The 22315-nt window shown below is 40.5% G+C and overlaps 2 protein-coding genes across 2 annotated transcripts; both read left to right on the top strand.

Annotated features, from left to right (window-relative positions):
• Positions 1 to 5855: 5855 nt before the first annotated feature.
• LOC139461528 (cilia- and flagella-associated protein 251-like) lies at positions 5856 to 6422 on the top strand. Its single transcript, XM_071243011.1, has one exon. It carries the CDS (start codon positions 5856 to 5858, stop codon positions 6420 to 6422), a length of 567 nt encoding a protein of 188 aa, XP_071099112.1.
• Positions 6423 to 6486: 64 nt separating this feature from the next.
• LOC139461527 (ctenidin-3-like) lies at positions 6487 to 7092 on the top strand. Its single transcript, XM_071243010.1, has one exon. It carries the CDS (start codon positions 6487 to 6489, stop codon positions 7090 to 7092), a length of 606 nt encoding a protein of 201 aa, XP_071099111.1.
• The last annotated feature ends 15223 nt before the right edge of the window (positions 7093 to 22315 follow it).

Genomic DNA, 22315 nt, shown 5'->3' with positions numbered 1-22315 from the left:
AGTAGTAGACACATGGCTTCACATAGTAGTGGTGGCATGGCGTTAGCAATGATGGCATTAGCAGTAGTAGACCCAGGGCTTCACATAGTAGTGGTGGCATGGCTTTAGCAATGATGGCATTAGCAGTAGTAGACACAGGGCTTCACATAGTAGTGGTGGCATGGCGTTAGCAATGATGGCATTAGCAGTAGCAGACCATGGCTTTACGAAGTGGCTGTAATGATTAACGGTAGTTGTAGCATGGCAATAGTAATGATGGAATTTGCAGTAGTAAACATATGGTATAAGGAAGTAGTCGTGAAGATTAACTATTTATAGCATAGTGTTAGTTTTGATGTGGGTAGTAGTAGTAGACACATGGCTTAGAGAAGCAGTCATAATGGTTAGCAGTATTTCTGGCATGGACCTAGTGCCGATAATACTGTCAGTAGGAGAAACATGTCCTGAAGAGGTAGTTGTAATGTAACAGTAATTATATATTGATCCTTTTGGTGAATTGATCACGGTAAAAGTGCTGAAAAATCCAGATTCTGGAAGAATCTATGATTGGAGCCAAACACCACCAGCCGACTCTGGCGCCTCAGTCTACTGCATCATCTTAACATTCTGATTTTTTGGCCAATTTGCAGTATTTCGGTCCTACAACGATAGCCTCATGGATCTATTGTTGAGAAACATTATTTCAGATCATTGCACGGTCACGAAAAGAATGATTTACCCATCTTAGAGTAAGTTCCAGCCATTTTCATGAATCCTCCAAAACGAAGTCCTAAGGAACTTGGAAGTGACTTTTGAGCGCAATAAATCAATCAGCCTTGCAATGGAGACTTTATTCAATTAATTCCTTAATAACAAGTAACGTAATCCCACCGAAGCTCAGCGTCATGAGACACGATGTTATGTCAGAATGATTCATACCCGGGCCTCTGAAGTACTGCAAACCAGGAAGACCCTCATTTATCACGTTCTGTAGCCTAAGCATGCTCTGTGAATTGCACAACAAGAGTAAAATAACTGTAAACATATTAAGGATATAGATTTGTCAATGTATCTAAACTATCCCTTAATGAATATTCCCGGCAACATAAATGCTTGTTGGTATCAAAACATTCTATTAGAGGCATTCAGAATAAATCACAAGGACACAGATGCATCGCAAATATACCTTTATGAATATTCCCGGAAGTATATATGATCGTTGATATCAAAACATTCTTATCAGAAGCATTCAGTAGGAATCAGAAGGACTCAGATTCGATTCTCCTGATGCAGTACAGCCTTAAGGGAACGGCCATTTCACAGTTCTTGGAAGTTTGTTTGAAACCTAGGGATTATTCACCGAGTGTGTTTCCGTGTCGTATATATCAACATGTTTGAAATAAAAAGCCAGCCTTTGGCATATATACTACCCATCAAAAGTTTAGACTCACTGAAACCACTCACTATATCGCGTAGGAAAATCGTATTTGTGAAAGCTAACAATAAAAAATAACAAAATCATTCATTTAGGTCTTCAAATCCATGTTCAGAAGGACGTGTGCATTGGTGATTAGTGAACCAGAATGCCGTATTGGCTAGTACCATACAAAAGTGAAATTGCAAAAGTTAATAACGGGTATGACCACCCCTGGCTCTAACACAGGCATTGCATCGACGTTGCATACCACGAATGAACAGTCCAATCTGCCGCTGGGGAATGCATAACAATGCATTGCGAAGTTGGCGAAGGTTTGCAGGGGGAGGAACTCTGGCATAAACACGCCGTCCCAGCAGATCCCAAACATGCTCAATGGGGTTCACATCGGGCGATAATGTTGGCCAATCCATTCGATTCACCCTATTTTGTTGTAAACAAGCTGTCGCGATGCGAGCTCTGTGAGGCCTGGCATTATCATCTTGGAAAACCGCGTGACCTGGCATGGCCCTTAAGAAAGGAAGCACAATGGGAATGATGATCTCGTCCCTGTATCTCTGCCAAGTCAGATTTCCTTCCAGTACCAGTAAATCAGTTCTTCCAGTCATGGTGATACCTCCCCAGACCATAACGGATTCACCTCCAAACCGATCGTGATCCACAACAGCAACGTCAGCGTACCGCTCTCCCTGACGTAGACAGGGATCCGACCATCGTTGAAATGCAGATTGAACCGTGATTCGTCGGAGAAGAGTACCCTTGCCCATCTGCGGGGACCTCAGCGTAAATGTCCATTTGCCCAATTCAGTCTGTTCTGACGGTGGCGTGGTGTATGAGGGGGTCTTAGAGCTGGACGACGTGCCCGCAGTCCGTAGTGACGTAATCGGCGGCGTATTGTTGATACAGATACACGTCGTCCTGTAGCTTGTTGGAAAGCATTATTGGCTGCTGTGGCTGTAATGTGTCTGCCCCTGAGAACCAGCAAACAGACGTATCGGTCATCTTGCTGTGATGTTACCCTGGGCCTAAGCGACCTGGGTCGATCCTGGACGGAGTTGGTCTGTTGAAAGCGTACCCAGAGTTTGGAAACTGCCTTTTGGGATACGCCAAGACGTCTGGCAACATACCGTTGTGATCTGCCATATTGTAGCAGTGCCAAGGCTTGATGTCGTTGCTCAATACGGAGACTTCTCCCTCTACCCATGCTTGCATCAAAGAAGAATTTCTCCACTAACTCAGGGGAGCCAACTGCAATCCTTATAAAGAAATTGCTGCTAAAACACGTGCATTATCGTGCAGGTGAAAAGCTGCGTTTTGATGTGAAGTTTTGTTTAATTTGTCAATTAATGAACGCTAAACCCTAATCTTTTCACCGTTACAGATTTGGTTTTACGCCACATCAGTTCATGTGTTAACAGTACCTGTAAAAAGTTTAGAATATTTAGCATTATCTGGTTTGGAACAGTTGAGTATAGTGAGTGGCTACATTTACACTGGTGAGTCTAAACTTTTGATGGGTAGTGGTCCTTGCTTCCAGACATGCATGTTTTGCCCTGATCAGAGAGCCAGCCAAAACAAAAATTTGTATAGTTATTTTTGTTTATTTATTTATATTTTTATTTATTATTATGGGGAGGCGTTTTCTAATCATTCCACGCTTTCATTCGATTTGTTCGCGTAAAGAATGCTATCAATGTCTGCACATATATTGTCTCTCATTTCTCTTATGGTGGAAATAAAATCATGAAATAATGAGCTGATAGGTCTCAAATGCAAATAATCAATGTGGTTTTTTTAACACAACCGTGGAAATCCTCATAGGTCAATCAGAGGTTTCTATTCAAAATAACCACCGTTGATTGAAACACCTGATTTGATTAATCTAATATGTATAGAAAATTGCTAATTTCTCCATCATTGTCTGTTAACACTATGAAGTGTTTTCTTGTGGCAGTTTTATATGTTTTCGGTGTAGTGTAGTGTAGTGTAGTGTAGTGTTGTTTCCAATAGATTTTAGGGGTCGAAGAAACCTAGAAGTGGCCATTCGTGGAACTCTTTACAGTGTTCTCTCGGTCTAATGGGAACTGTTTTATTCTACCCTGTTGCAACTTCATAGCTTTTGCTGAAACGCACCGTCAGTATGTTGGACAGACTGCATCTGGCCTCTAGGCGCCTATGACATAGCAAATGTTTCATTATCAAAGTAGCATCCCTTTGATTTCCGTGACTGCATCTCCATCAGAACAGCGACATGACCCTACTAATGAGTATTCGATTAGATAAATTGCTGTACACATTGTGTAATGTTACGAATATACAACTGAACTTTTATTCGCGAATCTTCTGTCTCGTCTGACTAGGGAGTGACTGATACGAACACTTTGATTAATCATTTATTAACAAATGGAACACGTCTACTATCTATGGCAATAATTATCTAGCGTCTGTCGAAGCAATTTAATTGTATCCAGCAGCCTCGGACACGGACCGAACGTTGTATCGACTACCCAATGATTGAAATGTCATTCAGATTGCAGCGAATCTCATTGAGATGATTGTAGGAAGATTGACAAGAATTTCTTTAAATCACTCACCTATTTACTCAGTGACTGATTGGAATTTGGTTTACCAGGAAAGGCCCTATAGGTCGGCTGCTGCCTTAGAATCGTTGGACCAGTGCGATGAGAAGATTCTGTTGACTTAAAAGAAAAAAAGGGATTCTACAAATGAAACCAAATTTTCTGTGCGACAATCCCGTAGTGGTTTGAATAATTATCAGCCACGACTTCAAAGTTGGAACTTGGTAATAGGACATGAAAACGCGGAATTAAAACTGGCAGGTCCATTTTTCCTCCATTAAAGCTGTGGTGCGTATCTGTGAAGAAAGTCGAGTTTTATCGACGCCTTAATCAAGCCATTACCGAACAAAAGCCTGGGAGAAATTTAACAGGAATTTGAGATTCGCTAGAGAAACAAAACAGAACAAAAAGATTCGATTTTTGCATTGGTCGCCAGAGCCTGAGAGTCAGACAAGGCAGGAAGGTAGCGCTAACATAGAATGGAAGGGCGAAGACTGCTTGTTCCATGATAATGGTTTTTTCAGCAGCTTGCTGCACATGATTGAGCCTCATTATCTCAGACCACTTTATAATATAAAGTATTTCGTACAAATTGATCCTAAACCCTAATAATTTCACGATTGTCGCCTCGTTTGTAAACTTTGAAATGATAAATAATTTGATGCGATTGCATTTGCAATTACGGAATATAGTTCTTCTTTAAATCGAATTACTACTGGTAACTTTCCTACATGCAAAACGCCTGGCTGTGTGTTCTGTGCCGTCCCTCGGGGATTTATTTCGCTCTTAAATTCGGCATATAATCAAGCATTACTCTTCTGCTTGTCACTTCAACCTTCCTGATTATTCAGTCACGTCACTTTTTCAAGGACAACACTTGCTGATAAACTCCAATATTGTCAATCATTGAGCTTCATTTAACTTATCATCATATAAAATCATTTAATGAGTTTGTTTAATAAATAAGAAGTATGAATACAAATTGTGGTTTTTAGACAATGATCAAACTAAATGCAATTGTGAAATACCTACATTAATTATTTTTGTGGTAATAACGGTACTGAAAAGTTTTCACTGCATCCATATCAGTTCATTTTAACTAATCACTTAAAGTGGGAGGAAAGCTGAAATCGACCTAGCACGCACACGTTTACTATATTTAAGAAAAGTGACGAATCTGAGACTCATACCGACAACTCTGTATAATGAAGACTTATATAAGGAGGCGGATGTGGAGGAGGAAGAGTAGGGGGCGGAGGTGGGGTGGGGGGAAGAGCAGAAGCTGGTGCAGGAAGTGAAAGAGCAGGCGGGAGTGGATGGGGTGGAGGGGCAGGAAGAGCATGAGGAGTTGGAGGGGATTGATGGGGAGGAATAGCAGGAGGAGGAAGAAGAGCAGGAGGGGGAAGGAAGAGGAGGAGGAATAGCAGGAGGGTGGAGGAGAGAGAGGGGCTAAAGGGGTAGAAAGGCAGGAGGCGAAGGAGGCAGGAAGAGCAGGAGGAGAAGGAAGAGGAGGAGAAGGAAGCGCAGGATGGGTGGAGGGACAGGAAGAGCAAGAGGAGAAGAAGCAGGATGGTGGAGGGACAGGAAGAGCAGGAGGAGGAGGTGGAAGAGTAGGAGGAGGAGAAGGAAGAGCAGGAGGGGTGGAGGATGAGGAGAAGGAAGAGCAGGAGGGGCGGAGGGGCAGGAAGAGCAGGAGGTAATGGAAGAGAAGGAAGAGCAGGAGGAGATGGAAGAGCAGGAGGAGTTTGATTGACAGGAAGAGCAGGAGGGGTGGAAGAGAAGAAGGAGCAAGAGGAGGTGGAAGACAATGAAGAGCAGGAAGCGGTAGAAGAGCAGGAGGATGGAGGGGCAGGAAGAGCATGATGAGTTGGAAGCGAAGGAAGAGCAGGAGGAGATGGAAGAGCGGGGGTGGAAGAGGAGGGGGAATAGAAGGAAGAGCAGAAGGGGTGGAAGATAAGGAAGAAAAGGGGGTGGAGGGGCAGGAAAGGCAAGAGCGAATGGAAGAGAAAGAAGAGCAGAAGGGTGTGGAAGAGAACGGAAGAGCAGGAGGAGGTGGAAGAGAAAGAAGAGCAAGGACAGGAAGAGCAGGAAGGGTGGAAAAGAAGGAAGAGCAGGAGGGGTGGAGGGACGGGAATAGAAGGAAGAGCAGGGGTGGAAGAGAAAGGAGAGCAGAAGGGTGTGCAAGAGCAGGGGGAGGTGGAAGAGGAGGAGAAGCAAGGGCAGGAAGAGCAGGAGGGGTGGAAGATAAGGAAGAAAAGGGGGTGGAGGGGCAGGAAAGGCAAGAGCGAATGGAAAAGAAAGAAGAGCAGGAGGAGGTGGAAGAGAAGGAGAAGCAAGGGCTGGAAGAGCAGGAGGGGATGGAAAAGAAGGAAGAGCAGAAGGGTGCGGAAGAGAAGGAAGAGCAGGAGAGGGAAGAGCAGGAGGGGTAGGAGGAAGGAAGAGCAGGAGGGAGAGATAGTAGGGCAGGATGGGTGGAGGGGCTGGAAGAGCAGGATGAGGGGGAAGAGAAGGAAGAGCAGGAGGAGGTGGGATAGAAGGAAGAGCAGGAAGGGATTGGAGAGAAGGAAGCGAAGGAGGAGGGGGAGTAGTAGAAAGAGCCGAAGGGATGGAAGAGAAGGAAAAGCAGGGGATGGAGGGGCAGGAAGAGCAGGAGGGAATGGAAGAGAAGGAAAAGCAGGGGATGGAGGGGCAGGAAGAGCAGGAGGGAATGGAAGAGAAGGAAGTGAAGATAGCGCAGGAGAAGGTGGAGGAGCAGGAAGCGAAGGAGGAGGGGGAGTAGTAGAAAGAGCCGAAGGGATGGAAGAGAAGGAAAAGCAGGGGATGGAGGGGCAGGAAGAGCAGGAGGGAATGGAAGTGAAGGAAAAGCAGGAGGAGGTGGAGGGGCAGGACGGGGAAGAGGAGGGGAATAGAAGGAAGAGCAGAAGGGGTGGAAGAGACGGAAGAGCAGGAGGAGGTGGAGGGGCAGGGGGAATAGAGGGAAGAGCAGGAGGGGGTGGAAGAGAAAGGGGAACAGGAGGGGTGGAGGGGCAGGAAGAGCAAGAGGGGGAGGGGCAGGAAGAGCAGGAGGAGGTGGAAGAGAAGGAAGAGCAGGAGGGGTGAAAGAGAAGGAAGAGCAGGGGGGATGAAGGGGCAGGAAGGGCAGAGGGTGGAAGAGAATGAAGAGCAGGGGGGGTGGGAGAGAAGGAAGAGCAGGGGAGGGATCGAAGAGACGGAAGAGCAGGAGGAGGTGAAGGGGCAGAAAGAGCAGGAGGGGTTGGAGGGGGGGAGCTTAGAGGAGATGGAGGAGGAGGAGAATAATGAAGGAAAAGTAATGTTATGTATCAGTTCACATTTATGATTATTGAGAGTGCAGGGGTGTAAATCTTAGACGCCACAATCCGCTGTGCTGAAATGCGTCCAGATCTATGTTCATGGGTTCGAATCCCAGATTCGCCGTTATTATGTTTCTAGATTTGTCTGATCCATCGAATTTGGTAAACATGTACATCTAAGGCGTGCGGCCTTTCCTCCCATCGAGCTGACATACTGGAACCAGATGTTGCAAAAAGGTGAGCATATCCCGTCCCCCGCCGCAGTCTGCAGTGCAGAGTTGTGTCCCTTTATGCACGCACGAAACCTATGGCAGGATCCTCTATATCTCGATAGCCGAGTTACGATAATACTCGAGTCATAATATTCGCAAAAGGTAGTAAACTGGGATGGAAAAGGCCAAAAGTGGTATAAATGAATCAAACCATAATCTGTCATCAACACCTATCAAATTTTATTCTTATTTAGATAATGTTCACATTTTCTGGACCATCCTTTATATTCCGATGAGATCACTGATCTTAGACCATTTATCTACAATCCATTTACGTTTATTGCCCAACAAACACTTTTTATGACCCCAGCTTTTTAAAGCTTTTTAAACTTGAAATATCAAGTTAAACATAATTCTAACCAAAGTGTAAAAATCCTACTTCTAGAGATCTGAACTCAACTTTTGAATAAAATTCTTCCATCACCAAGAGCGATTACTAAAAGCCAGGCTTTCTCCTTTTTCAGTATACGTAAGCCCAAGGGACAGTATTCCATCATACACATACTTGCTAGAGCTTGGTAATTGAATTCCAATGGTATCGCGATTTTTCTTTCCTGAGCGTCTATCCCCACAGCCGCATGATGAATGTGTTGTTCACCCGGGAATCTGATGATCACAGTCCAAGACCCATAACTGACGACCAACGATGTTTGTCTTCGCCATGGGACACCACCAAACGATGGCTTGAAATAATTCTTCTATCGCTAAAACGTCTTGGTTTTCTCGAGGGACCCTGGTTGTGGTATGTTACGAGATACGGGTTTATGGTTAACGTTATATGATATCTCCGAAGAGATAAGAATTGGTCGACGATTTGGCGTTTACAGTGTCAGTGCAGAAATGATGACTCTAGCATTCAGCTGTGACTGAGGAGGTCGTTGGAAGGCATAATAATGGAATCTCGTTAGACGCGATCTCAGCCGTTATAGTTCCTAGAACAGCCACACAACCAAAGAGGTATTTAAATTTTGTGGTTTAAGTTTGACGAGACTAAGGATGGATTCTTATGTCTGTGTTCAGGTGGAAAAGGTATTGTCATTACGTCGATACTGAACAGAACATCCACTGTACCAAAACTGTAATTAAATTTAGTGGTTCAAATGAGAAAAGATACAATTATAATAGAATATTTCAGTTTCGTTGAGGAAGTTAATTTGGGTATAAAATTGATCTTATTATTACTTTATATTCTTCAATATTTCGGTTAAGTTCATTGCTTTCATGACATTCAATTTATATTACAATTATTTATCAATATGTAGTTGTCATACGCGTTCTACGCATCTTGCTGGGATTCGAACCGAGTACCTTTACACCAGGAGGCGGATACTGTGTTCTGTGGACAAAGAAAAACTCAGCACACCATTAAAAGGATGATATTTGACAAGGTTAAACGCCCTGTGAGCCAGAGTGAGTGAGTGAGTATGGTTTTATGCCGCTTTTAGCAATATTCCAGCAATATCACGGCGGGGAACACCAGAAATGGGCTTCACACATTGTACCCATATCGGGAATCGAACCCGGGTCTTCGGCGTGACGAGACAACGCTTTAACCACTAGGCTACCCGACCGCCCCCTGTGAGCCAGAATGCAAGCACGTGCAAAGCCTAAACTCTAATCTCCTCGTTGGTAATGCAACAGCAATGTCACATTTAGAATGCAAGAAGTAAAAGTGGGTGAGTGAGTGGGGTTTATCGCCGATTTGAACAGTATGCCAGTTACATCACATTGTGTCAGCTGAATTTGGGAGGAAAGCCCGAAGTGATGCAGGTCTCAGACGCTTTCCACTTTGATGAAAACCACGAGCACAGGCAGTAGAGAATGAGCTTTTGAAGTGCGGGTTGATAATGTTTATGACATTTCCAGGATTATAGACAAGAAAACAGGACGTTGGAGACTAATTACGTCTGTCTTTTGTTTCAAATTACAATAGGAAAATGGGACCAATGGTCTGTGTTGATGTCATCACTAACCTTTAAATGAAGTTTAAAGTTTTCATTTCCAAAAATAATCAACAATAATCAAAATGTTTAAAAGGTCATCTCTGAATTCCTGATGGATCTCCCTACAATTTGAGTTGACAATGATCAATAATACAGAACAAATAGCTCAATTATGTTAACATCAAAGTCCTATATTCTATGGTGATTTAAAGGCTACTCATCACCATATCAATGGTATACGTTGCCATTATGTAGTTAAACATCTAACAGGTTACTGTTTGGGTACATTACTGAACATATACTAGTATACAAATTATGAAGTTGTAAACAATTACACTATCTACCAACAGCAGTGCTGGGGTAGTTTAATTCTACACAATTACACTACCTACCAACAGCAGTGCTGGGGTAGTTTAATTCCGCACAATTACACTACCTACCAACAGTAGTGCTGGTGTGGTTTAATTCTACACAATGACACTACCTCCCAACAGCAGTGCTGGGGTGGTTAAATTCCACACAATAACGTTATCAATCAACAGCAGCGCTGGGAAGTTTAATTGCACACAATAACGCTATCAACCAAAAGCAGTGCTGGGGTAGTTTGATTCTGCACAGCTACACTACCTACCAACAGCAGTGCTTGGATAGTTTAATTCCACACACTAATGATATCTGCCAACCGAAGTGCTGAGATTATGTACATGAACATGTACTCTATTATACGATCTACCAACATCACTATGCTATGGTGATATGACTGTACCCAACCATGCTTTCTGCCGACAAGTGTGGTGAGGTTTCCACTTGTAAAGCTGGAGATATTGCGTTGTACGCAGCAAACACACAATAAACCACCTGCAGTGCTGAAGATACATATGACTTTGTACTATTGCCACGACATTCTGTCAGCGTGTAACACCGCATGTCCACTTGTACTGATGTGAATCGCTATATTCATAAAATAAATAAAATATACATAAAATAAATTCATATAAATACACATTCAACCAGTATTTATGATGAAGACTTGCATTGGTGCACTATCAGTCCACAGTATTACAATATCCAATCGCCGTCATATAGCTGGAATATTGCTGAGTGCGGCGTAAAACAGCAAACCAACCAACCAACAATATCCAAGTGCACATGTACCATGATTGGTACTGATGGCGCTGACGCTGAAGTACTGATGCTGAAGACACGTGATTGTGTACATCACAAATAATTCATCCTGGTGAAGGAATGTATATGCATAGTGTTACATTATCAATGAGAATCTTTGATGTTCTGTGTGCGAAAATGTGTTTCGCCTGAACGCAATTTCCATGACAATGTAGCATTTATGGATTAAAATGCTTCAGGCGTTACAGCCAAATCCCCCAGAGGATTGTAAACGATGTGCTAGGTGCAAACAACGGTTTTGAACTTAGGTAATGGGATTTTATACCGAAAAGTTGTTTTCACATACTGTGTTACAACCTCGATCAGTTTTTCTTATGTGGTGAATGTTATTTTGATCATTGACCATACAGTTATATTTGTCATACAAGTCAATGTTAAACATGGCAGCATAATATTGACAAGTGCTTTATATAGTCATAAAACTGGGATCACGTAAACTGTTTGATACATCGGTAAAGTAATGACATCGACAAACAAAGCAGAACGATCAAACGAGTAAGGTTGGTAATTAGTTTCGCAAATGATCACTGATAATGGGTCTTTAAAAAGACATCATTCCCAAGTGTGCTTTGCCCCTTTGATAAGCTTCTATGCTAACTTTATGAAAAAGTCGATCAGTTTATTTTACCCTTGACATATAATTGGATTATGGAATCGTGACAGATATTCCCACATAAAACAACGCAGTTTCTATTTGTGATCCATTTATCTCCATGTGTTACATGTTGTGACAATGAGAACATTGGTATTTGCCTGACCCTGTTTAAGTGTCCAATCGTTCTGTTCATTTCACCCAAGTGATGAAACCGACATCTTCACTCGTGAAAACGGTCATTGTGAATTTCATAAGCTGTCAATCATGAAGTAGAGAGAAAAGTTTGAACGACACTTCCGTCATGGCGTGCAGGTGTTGAAAGGCGGATGGAGAAGCTAATTTCAGACAAAGGATGATCTCTTGCAACCTTAAAGCCCTCAATCAAATATGATAGAATGCATCGTTTACTGCGTTCGTGGATGTTACATGCATTTTTACCGCTGAATAATGAGCGTTTGAGTTTTGCATGACAGTTATGAAGTATTCGAGATAAGTCGAAGTGACAGCCCGAACTAACAAACGACCATGCATTGGCAAACTGGACTGATTTGATTGTTAAAAAAAATGTGCAAAATAGAGCACCGCGATTATTGTTCTTTAGCGCATTCTGCACTTAAATGTAACCTTTTCAAAGCGGTCAATACAACCACATTCCTATAAGACCTTAATCAATAGCAGAAGACGATAAATTTGATATTTTATTTCAATCCCATAGAAATACAAGTTTACCTCAACTGTTAATTGGATTGGCATGTCAGGACATAAAAATAGGTTAAGTCTTCAACTTCAAGCCCTGGTGACACCTTTCATAACTAAGATAGTACGGCTAGCTATGTGCTAAGAGAGACAGTTTCCGAGTAAAAGCATTCAAAAATGATAATCAGGTTGTATATATTATTTTTGATTGTTTTGTTTTCGTTTGTACTTGTTTTGTATCACAAAATGGGAAGGCCATATCGTAAGTTTGCTCCAAGCCATTGCGTGTGTGATTTTACGTGTCTATCGTATGGGACGACTTTCTTAGGGGAGCGACAAAATTCGTTTTTGCTTACATGTTGAACATGTGTATATATGTGTATGACGTATTACAGACATTGCGTATATATTCTTATGCAATAACAAGGTACATCGAGATTCTCTAAATCTCTTTTATCTCTTAATTAGCACATAGCGTCTCTCGCGCATGAGTGTCATTTGATTGGAGGGCTTTTCGAGTGCCTTATCATTCGAATCTCATTCAAAAGGAAGTTTTGGGAACGAAAGATCCATGGTATTTATCAAAATAACTTGGAGATATAACTGACTTATCGATGAAGCTACATTAAAACAGATCTCTAACCTCGCCACTTATATTTACATATGCGTGGAACTACTTTTATTCATTTTGCACTAATGATTTAATTGATAACTTAGATTGACACGGCCTGGGAGTCGTGTAAAAATATGGCAATATGAGCGCCCTACGCCGGAAGATAATAATAACACTCGTTATTCCCAGAATGTTTGACATTAACAGCATGCTTGGATTTCCTGAAGACAAAATCTGATGATCTCCTTATAATAACTACAATATTATATTTTTTCGAGGGGGCGGGTTCTCAAATGTAACTTGAGCGATATTCTATGATTAATCACTTCCCTGGTGCGAGAAAATTATGCATCTTGCGTGAAATTAGACTGACATGTTCAATATAATTGATCAGGTGGTTAGACTTGGTGAAATGCATGTCATCTTACTCCAACGATGTGACAGGTTGCGCATAATATCAATCACTGGTTCGTTTGGTCCAGACTCGATTAATCACAGACCGCCATCATTAATGAACGACAAACAACAAACACAGGTATCTTGAGTTACAAATAATATCAAAATTATATATTTGCCTTTAGCTGCATGGAATCCGTCGTTGCTTCTCTTCTCTAAAGAAATGTATTATGTTACATTCGTCTTCAATCAGGCACTCATATAAGACTTTTGGTTTCTTCTTCTTTCATATTCTAGGATACGCCGACCTATTCGCGAACATCTGGTATCATCACTATTTGATTGTGATTCATAAACACATGCTCATGATATATTCTGAATCATAGAAATCGACTCTGCTTTTAGCAGAGATTTCTTATAAATATGGACAGGGTTGTGCCGCTTCAGTTTATTTCAATATATGTGCATGTCTAACAAATGCCTGTGATCGTTGATATTTAGGAGATGTATAGGAGAACAGGTTTATTTAAATCTATTTCATGTATCAATATCATATATATCCACATACTGATTCATTCGATGGAGTGAGTATGGTTTTACGCCGCCTTTAGCAATATTCCTGCAATATCACGGCGGGGGACACCAGAAATGGGCTTCACACAATGTACCCATGTCGGGAATCGAACCCGGGTCTTCGGCGTGACGAGCGAACGCTTTAACCACTAGGCTGCCCGACCGCCACTCATTCGATTGAAGTTTTAGACATAGATACTAACCGCAAATTCCTTTCCATAATAAATAGATTTTACGATTCCGACTACATTATAAGCATTTTCAAAACGTGACTGCACCAGGTGCTCGCCAAAAGATGAGCTTATAAAACCCGTCACACACACATGCATAGGCACGTCAAGTGTCTACCTGAACAAACACGGGAACATGGTACAAGTCAAAATAGGGAATTGCATCGGACATCATTTCTGGCACTAGTGCGTCAAATGTGAAATTGTCTCCACATGCAAAACATTTACAAACACTAATAGATTTCCCTTATGATTGTCATCACTGACCATACTCATATTTAATGCGTGAAAGTATTCTAGGCTATCTGTACGTCGTTACGTTTTGCCCCTAACCGAGGTGGTTGGATAGCCTAGTGGTTAAAGCGTCCGTAGGCCCGGGTTCGATTCCCCACATGGGTACAATGTGTGATGCCCATTTCTGGTGTCCCCCGCCGTCATATTGCTGGAATATTGCTAAAAGCGGCGTAAAACAATACTCCCTCACTCTGTCCCTAATCATCATGGACATACGTTCAGGAAAACAAGTAAATTATCCCAGCAAAATCCTATTTCAATGTCCTGCAGTAACGATTTCACTTTCTAAAATAAACTGTGGTCAGAAGATAATCGTAGTTCTAAATAATGAATAAAAGCCACAAAACCCTTTCCATAAACATAAGAAATGGCTGCTAAAAGTCCATTGTTCTATTCCGACAATATCATGAGCTCCACCAAATAGTGATGACACAAGGTGTTCGCGTCAATGCATTCTCTATTGTAGACAAACTGCAGTTATAAAGTCACCAGATATGCGTTTAATATCCCAGAAAAAAAGATAGTCCCAAAGTCAGCAGATATATACATGCACTAGTGTCCATATAAATTGGAGTTTTTAATCAGCTGATATGCGTTCACTACCCATGGACATCCGGATCAATATAGCTATTCTTTAAGCTTTAACACAGTACAACCTCTGCCAGAACATTGTGTCAGGAATTATGTTGTTTAGATGTGGTTTCGCACCCTGGCAGCTGGAAGTCAAGGATGCGGAATGTGTATTTCCTTATCGAATAATTGCACGTGTATGGCTGATTTGTCTTCCTTTCATAAAAGTTTCAAAATCTAATTTTCATTTATGGGTATTGTGTTATTGGAGAGGCATCTATATCGATTTCGCTCTGAAAGCCGGTCCAGGGGCACGGGGGTTTCTCATTATCAAGAAAACCATCTCCTGAAATAGTCCAAAAACTCAAACAATGTTTAACCTTTGAAATATTTGAGAGGAATCTTCAAACTATTCATCGATGATGGCTGAATTCACATTACAGGGTTAAAGGGGTAAGTGAACGATGAGTGAGTGAGTGAGTGAGTGAGTGAGTGAGTGAGTGAGTGAGTTGGTGGGTGTATGGGTGAGTGAGTGGGTGGGTGGGTGGGTGGGTGGGTGTTTGGGTGAGTGAGTGTGTGAGTGAGTATTGCTTAACGCCGCATCAGCAGCTTTGCACGTCATTCGCGATCGCATTAAAGGAAATATCGCCCATAAACTCTTTGATCCCTAGGTCGTGTCTAACGAGAAACTATCAGAGCGCAAGATGAGTAACTTTCTCAATTTCCCCCTATAACAAGTCAAACGAAGCCTGACACATCAAACACAGCATGAAACAAAGTGTTAAAAGCTTCATACATAGTTACACCTCTTCCTTTACACCTGATACCAATAGATGCGCCCAGGAGACGAAGAAACGATGGTCACATGATCAGTTTCTTTAACGCTTGTCATCACATTAGTCGTTGAATGTGTTCCACTTTTTCTCATCCGATTCATGTGGAAATATCTGGTACTCTTTCTGTTATTAAGTCGAGGCATCACACAAACGTACTGCCTTGGGTATTACAAAACGTTTTCCGTTGTTTCAGAAAAGAAACTTAAACCAACTAAGGTTTATTGTACAAGTAGTTGCCGTATAGATTATTCTTGAGAAATATGGAATTAGTAAGCCAGTTTCTTTTTCTCAAATATAAGTATTGATCATGTTTTTACAAAAGGTTCATTAATGGAAACTATCGCTACCATATCTTTTTACTGGATGCATAATTAGTGTTTGTATAAAAAAATTACACAGGTTATAATAGAGAAAATAATCACCATCATGATAATAATGATATTAGGTCATTGTTCAAATTGTGTTTGAAGCTATTCTATTTTCCTAATGTCCCTGCGCTGTGTTTGTTATAGTAGAACATGTACCCAAAATATTGTATTTATTCATCTGAGCGAAGGTTCCAGGCTTCAAAAGAGAAAAGCAAATGGATCATTATTGTTATACAAATGTGTCAAAATTAATCCAAAATGAATCCGTCTTTACTAAACCTCTACAACATTTCTGTTTTATGTATTTGTTTGTTTGTTTGCTTTTTTAAAGCCGACCTTCAGTTATATAATATTACAGCTACCCGGATTGAGTGAAAGGTTCTGAGAGTCATATAGAAAGATTTCACATAAAGACATTAAAATGAATTATTTTTAAACATAATCCCCTTCCTCAGTGATACACTTTTTACCAGTTTCGTAAAAGTCTGTCTCTTGATTGTCCAAAAACGTTCGCCACAGCTGCAATGACGTCGACGTTGTGATCGAAACTGGTTCCGAGTCGAGCTTTCTTCATGTTTGGGAACAGATGGAAGTCTGATGGAGCCAGATCAGGAGAATAAGGTGGGTTCTGAAGGAGCCATAATTTAATTCCGTAGTGGCCTCAAAAGTGTAGCATCATATGTCCGTTTATTGTCTGGCCTGTTGGATAGTCCACCATGATGACACCCTCGGCATACCAGAACCTTTCCAGCTCATGGGACAGTTTTTGCCTTCTTTGGTGGTGACGATGTCAAATGCTTTCACTTTTTTACTGTTTGGATACAGGCTGGAAGTGATATCCAACGGCACAAATCGTTGCAAGAATATTTCTGGGTCAGCTTCAAACAGCGCTGGGTTATCCCGAAACATGTTGTGCATTGTGCGTTTTACCAGATGTCGGAAGCTTTGGAACCGAACGAGCAGATACTTTCTTCAATGCTAATGTTTCTGTAATAATTGAATGTACTCTCCTGTGAAATGCCTACTGAACTAGCAATATGATGCTCAGTCATTCGCCAATCTCATTAAAATCAGATCTTAGTTTTCGCTACCGCTGAACAAATAGCTGAGAACATCCATATTATGGGTCATGTCGCACCGATGTTTTGCGAACTTTAACAGACCAATGGAATGAGTGACAAGAAGTCAACATTAGCCAATTAGAAGGCAGCTTTCTCGTGCTTTACGACACTAGTTTCAAACTTGCGACTACGCTTCGAAACATATTTTGACAAATTCTCGATTTATATATTGGAAGTCTGAACGAAAGAACATTCTGGAATGGGTAATAGATTCCCTAGATTGTATGGATTCAGTCATAAAGTCCTGCATTAAATTTTTCGAGGCAGAATGTTTAGAAAAGACATTCCATCTGTCACTAGCCTGATCTGGTAACCGATGCTATGATTGGTCGAATGAAAGGTCGCTCTGACCGTTTAGCGGTAGCGTGAACTAAGATCTGATTTTAATTAGATTGAGTCATTCGCCAGTCGGTCATCACAATAACCGTGGATTATCTGGATCATTTCTGGTGTTGCTGACGCGACTGACCTTCCAGGACGTGGGTTGTACCTGCCATGCTTAAAGTCTGCTGCCTACCCCTTTACCACTGCCATATGAAGAGGTAGCCTAGCCTTGTGATTACTGCACATTGCTCAAGCATTTCCCCTTTCGAAAGTTCACGGATCCCTGCTATATTTAGAGCGAAACTATTTGCTTAACTGACTCATGTTCTTGTGGATATTCCTCTGTGACATTATGCGGAGTTCATTAAAAAGAGTTCATCATTATGCAATGCTATCAACTCTACTCCCCCTTTCATTAGCATTACTTGCTAAAACTCTGTAGCGCCATGAGCATTAACTTGGTGAATGGAATCTGGCGCAGTATAAATGGACTTATTATTATTATTATTATTATTATTATTATTATTATTATTAATGCCTTGTATGTAAACCTCAGCACTTAGGGGCCGCCCATTTGATATTTGGAGGAGGGATCGGGGCGGAGGGATCTGGGATTTTATCCAAAATAATAAGTTGTTGAGAAAATTCTTGAACAAAATAATTATGCATCTGACTGTTGTGTTTGTGAGGAGCGTGATGGATTTAACTTCAAACTGTCTAATAGTGTTTACTATAATTACTGTTTAAGATATATACACAGTAGAATATATTTTTGCATCTACATTTTTTCTAAATTGTGATTGATTGCCGTATCGCTTTCCTGAACTCTTAAATACAGAATGGTCCATAGACTTTAGCGTTAGCGTTAGCGTGAGCTTTAAGTGGTCAAAAATAAGCTAAACTATTTTTTTTGACCTTGATAAAGATATCCCACCATAGTGAGTATTGATTTGACGCTAATAAAAGAAGAACTTCTTGGCAAAATCTCAGAGTATTCTCGACTCATACTGATATATTTGTTAACAATAGGACTCTAATGACTTTTCAAAGTATCTCTAACAGAACACAAAATGCACATTTCATATCAAATAGACACCAAATAACGGCAATGTATAAATTTGGAATTTCTTAATATAACTTGAATTGTAAATGATGCTGTATGTCAGAACTGCCAAGATGATCTAACTGAAGATGACCATCACGTTTTCTTTATCTGTAAGGTATTCCCATGTTGAACATAAACTGAAAAATACCATATTATCACTAATACGGCAATATATCTACGCAATGTGTCCAACCCTCGATATTGTAAAGAAAGTATTGACTACATGTGCTGTTAAATGTTACTTAGTTGAGTATTGCCAGGTTGGAGGTGTAGCGTTCATACGTTTGATTCCCTACATGGGTACAATGTTTGTAGCCAATTTCTGGTGTCCCCTGCAGTGATATTACTGGAATATTGCTCATAGGGACGTAAACTCATACCCACTCAATCAATCAATCAATCAATCAATCACTTGTATGAAACTGTATGAAGGATGGAACGACTGAAGGAAACACATCTAGTATGTCATTACACAAGACCTTCAGCCTCATCTACATATTCCACTTAACGCAAAGTAAGTAGTTCAGACACGGGACAGATAATCTGTTATTCACCGTCTCAAGCATGTAATTATCCATGTCACTCACAATCTTTTTCCTGAAAATAATGTACAATGTGTGTTATTTTTAATGGAGGCATCCGCTCAGTCAGAGCGATGTCACAAAAGGAACTTCTATGACGTAACGAACAATGAATGATGTCATATTTGATATCGCGTCACGTTGTTATGAGGCTCAAACAATGAATCAAACCATGAACGGCTCAGTGCAAATTTCCGAAAATAATTACACCTCCGTGGATATTCAGATATAATATTCATGATATGCTGTTCTTGTCAAAATAACATGTTTTTCTCATCGAGTAACCTCACAAAATTGATATTTAATCTTTTTCAGGTGAAGAGATTTGATGAACATCATATTTGACAAGAAAGGCATAACCAGAGGACTTGACGTAATAGTATTAGTGTGATATCATGTTTGTTTCACAGCCACAAGATGTCAAGTAGAGATAAGGCTTGATACTGATTTGATATTGATTACTGATCACGTCAATATTCAGTAATCGACAATAAATATTTTGTGTTATCAGAATTGCAGCTGTTTGCTGCACGCTTCAAATTTCAAGGCATCAAATAGTTAGTTACAACCGCAAACATAAATCAAACATGCTTCCACGTAAGAATATTTGGTTTACATTCCAATCCTTTCCGCCTTCACTACTAACACGCTCATAGACATCAAAACTTTACCTGCTGTTCAATAATCACGTTTTTTTATGTTAGAAGTTGATACAAACGTCAAAGCAATGTCTTAAAAACCAGAAATGTGATACATGTAATCCAGTGTTTTGGTAGTTTTCTTCAGTCGTACGAGCACCACACTTCTGTGAGCTTCAAGAGCGACATGGAGTATGTACACAATCTACGTCTGCAGTCAAGAACGTACTGAAACCGGATCAAAAGGGAAAGTTTGGTCAACTGCCTCTACAAAAGGCTTTAGAAAATCTTAAGAACGGTGGAAAAAACGCACGTGTAGCTGTGTGCGTCATCTTCCCGAACGTTTTTCCACTGTTGATACATGTGACATAATTATTTTCGACATAAAACAAAATATTCTTTTAAGAAAAACGTCTCTTTGTACAAGGCTAAACATTCAAATACAGAATAATTATTTTTTCGTCAAAGACATCTTATCTAAAAATATCTTGTATAAATCCTATTAAAGTTTACAATGTATGAGTGTTTGTGTACAAATTCAGAAAAGTCGTTTAGTTTAGTGGAGTGGGAAAACGCAAAAGTGATGGTTATGAAGAGTAGTTTTGAAGGCAGTGTAAGAACAGGATTTCAAGGCCGTTGTCGTTTCTGTCTGTTTGTACATAACTATACATACAAATGTTTTGTGTTGGAACTGTTTCTGAACGTATATCCGCTGTTTGTAAAAAGGATCACCGAAAACCAAGTGTCCGCACAGACACACACATACATGCATGTCGCGATAAAGGTGCAATAATCTTGAATGCAGCAATAAACACCACCACAACTTTGACACAACTGAATGGGTTTATGGAACCACTGTTTCTTCAAACCAAACTAGAGTTCACAAACGTTATGAACTTCAACGAACGAATAAAAACAAAACATGTTAATGACAGATTTGCCTCTGCCCCATAAACTTCTGAGGGGAGGGGAATTACTACTGCCTCTCAGGTTGCTATTTCCATATTTGTATCATCGATTCTCTGGTGAAGATGTTAAGACACCCTGGATCACTGCAATTACGTTTCGTATGATTCACTTTTGAAAATAGAAGTATACAAGTAAACCTTCTGACAAGGATTAAAAGAGGGATTTTGCGTTACTTGTATAATAACTTCATGAATATTATGGCTATCATACAGATACATTGCGAAATTCCTAATGTAACTGTAATTTCTTTTTTAAAAAATGAAGTTAATACATTCCGAAACGTAGCAGTGCATTAGGTTAAGACTGTGTTGGTGCAAGAAAGATATTTCAAATTTCAAGAGCGATGGGGTAGCCTAGTGGTTAAAATATTCGCTTTTTACAATAAAGGTCCTGCTTCCATTCCCTTCATGGGTACGTGTGAAGCAAATTTCAGGTGTCGGTCGTGATATTGATGGAATAAGATTCTTTAAACGGCATAAAACTACACTCACCGAGTCTATTAATTCACAGTGATCCGTACAATTGACTCTTCTTTTAGCATAAATTTCTTATGGAGGGTTTCATCGCTTTTATTTGTCTTATGTTTGCGCTTGCATGTGACAGAAAGGGATGCATCAGGCACACAACTATGGCATTGACATTTTTATTGCATATGGCACAGACATTTTATCACGCAAGTAACACTCCCTCGTTCGTGGCATGGTCATTCTAACTATGTTATATATCCAGCCGTACCCTCTAAAATCAATATTGATCCTTGAATGATACGATATGTCTGTACAAAAGATGCATTCACCGTATAAGTCACAAAGGACAAGATTACAACACAACTGTTTCATGAGGTAACTGTCACATCAAACCACGCGCTTTCGATCTTTTATCCATTTAAATCTGTTCTGTGCAGGTTGAGACAACCATTCTTGCCTGGACTGTGGATAACAATATTGTAACTCAAAACATTTCACTTTATTTTATACCAGAAACACAACTGGCATCTTCACGACTGAATCCGGTCGTTGCGCATTTCATAAGCTGTCAATCATCAAGTCCACAGAAGAAGTTTGAACGCCACTTCCGCCATGGCGTGCAGGTGTTGAAAGGCGGATTGAGAAGCTAATTTAGAGACAAAGGGGGATCTCTTGCAACCTTAAAGCCCTCAATCAAATATGATAGAATGCATCGTGTACTTCCTTCGTGGATGTTGTGAGCACTTCTTACTTGTGAATAATGAACGTTGAAGTTTGGATTGACACTTAGGAAATATTCGTGATAAGTCGAAACGACAATCAGAACTGGCCAACGACCAAGCTGTGGCAAACTAGGGTGAGTTTTATCTTAATAAATGTCAGGTTTCAAAAGAAATCATAGCTATTATTTCCTCCATGGTAATTATGACGCTCTCCACATTCCCTTTGTTCTTCATATAAAGCGCTCACACGGAGCTAGCAATTTATTCAGCGTCAGTAATTCTGACCTTCTTTAAGAATGAATTTATCAATTGAGTTTATTGAGGAATTCGGATTGGAATATACAATCTCTCTGATGGAATAGTCATTTTGCCTTTATTTTCTTGCAGTAACAGAATTAGGTTTTTATTTGAATGAGCATAATCGTCATTTGGAATGAACATAAATCAAAAATCTTTTTGTATTTAGCTACATACAATTGTGCCTGATGTGTAAACATGTCCTATAACACTAAT

Source organism: Haliotis cracherodii, unplaced genomic scaffold (assembly GCF_022045235.1).
Source record: "Haliotis cracherodii isolate W230 unplaced genomic scaffold, xgHalCrac1.p SCAF_15, whole genome shotgun sequence".
Classification (NCBI taxonomy): domain Eukaryota; kingdom Metazoa; phylum Mollusca; class Gastropoda; order Lepetellida; family Haliotidae; genus Haliotis; species Haliotis cracherodii.
Note: the sequence above shows the minus strand (reverse complement) of the source record. Positions and strands in the feature narration are given on the sequence as shown.

What these genes read in the sequence shown, in the direction of transcription:
- LOC139461528 (XM_071243011.1), top strand. Translation starts at nt 5,856, where the DNA reads ATGAGTTGGAAGCGAAGGAAGAGCAGGAGGAGATGGAAGAGCGGGGGT.
- LOC139461527 (XM_071243010.1), top strand. Translation starts at nt 6,487, where the DNA reads ATGAGGGGGAAGAGAAGGAAGAGCAGGAGGAGGTGGGATAGAAGGAAG.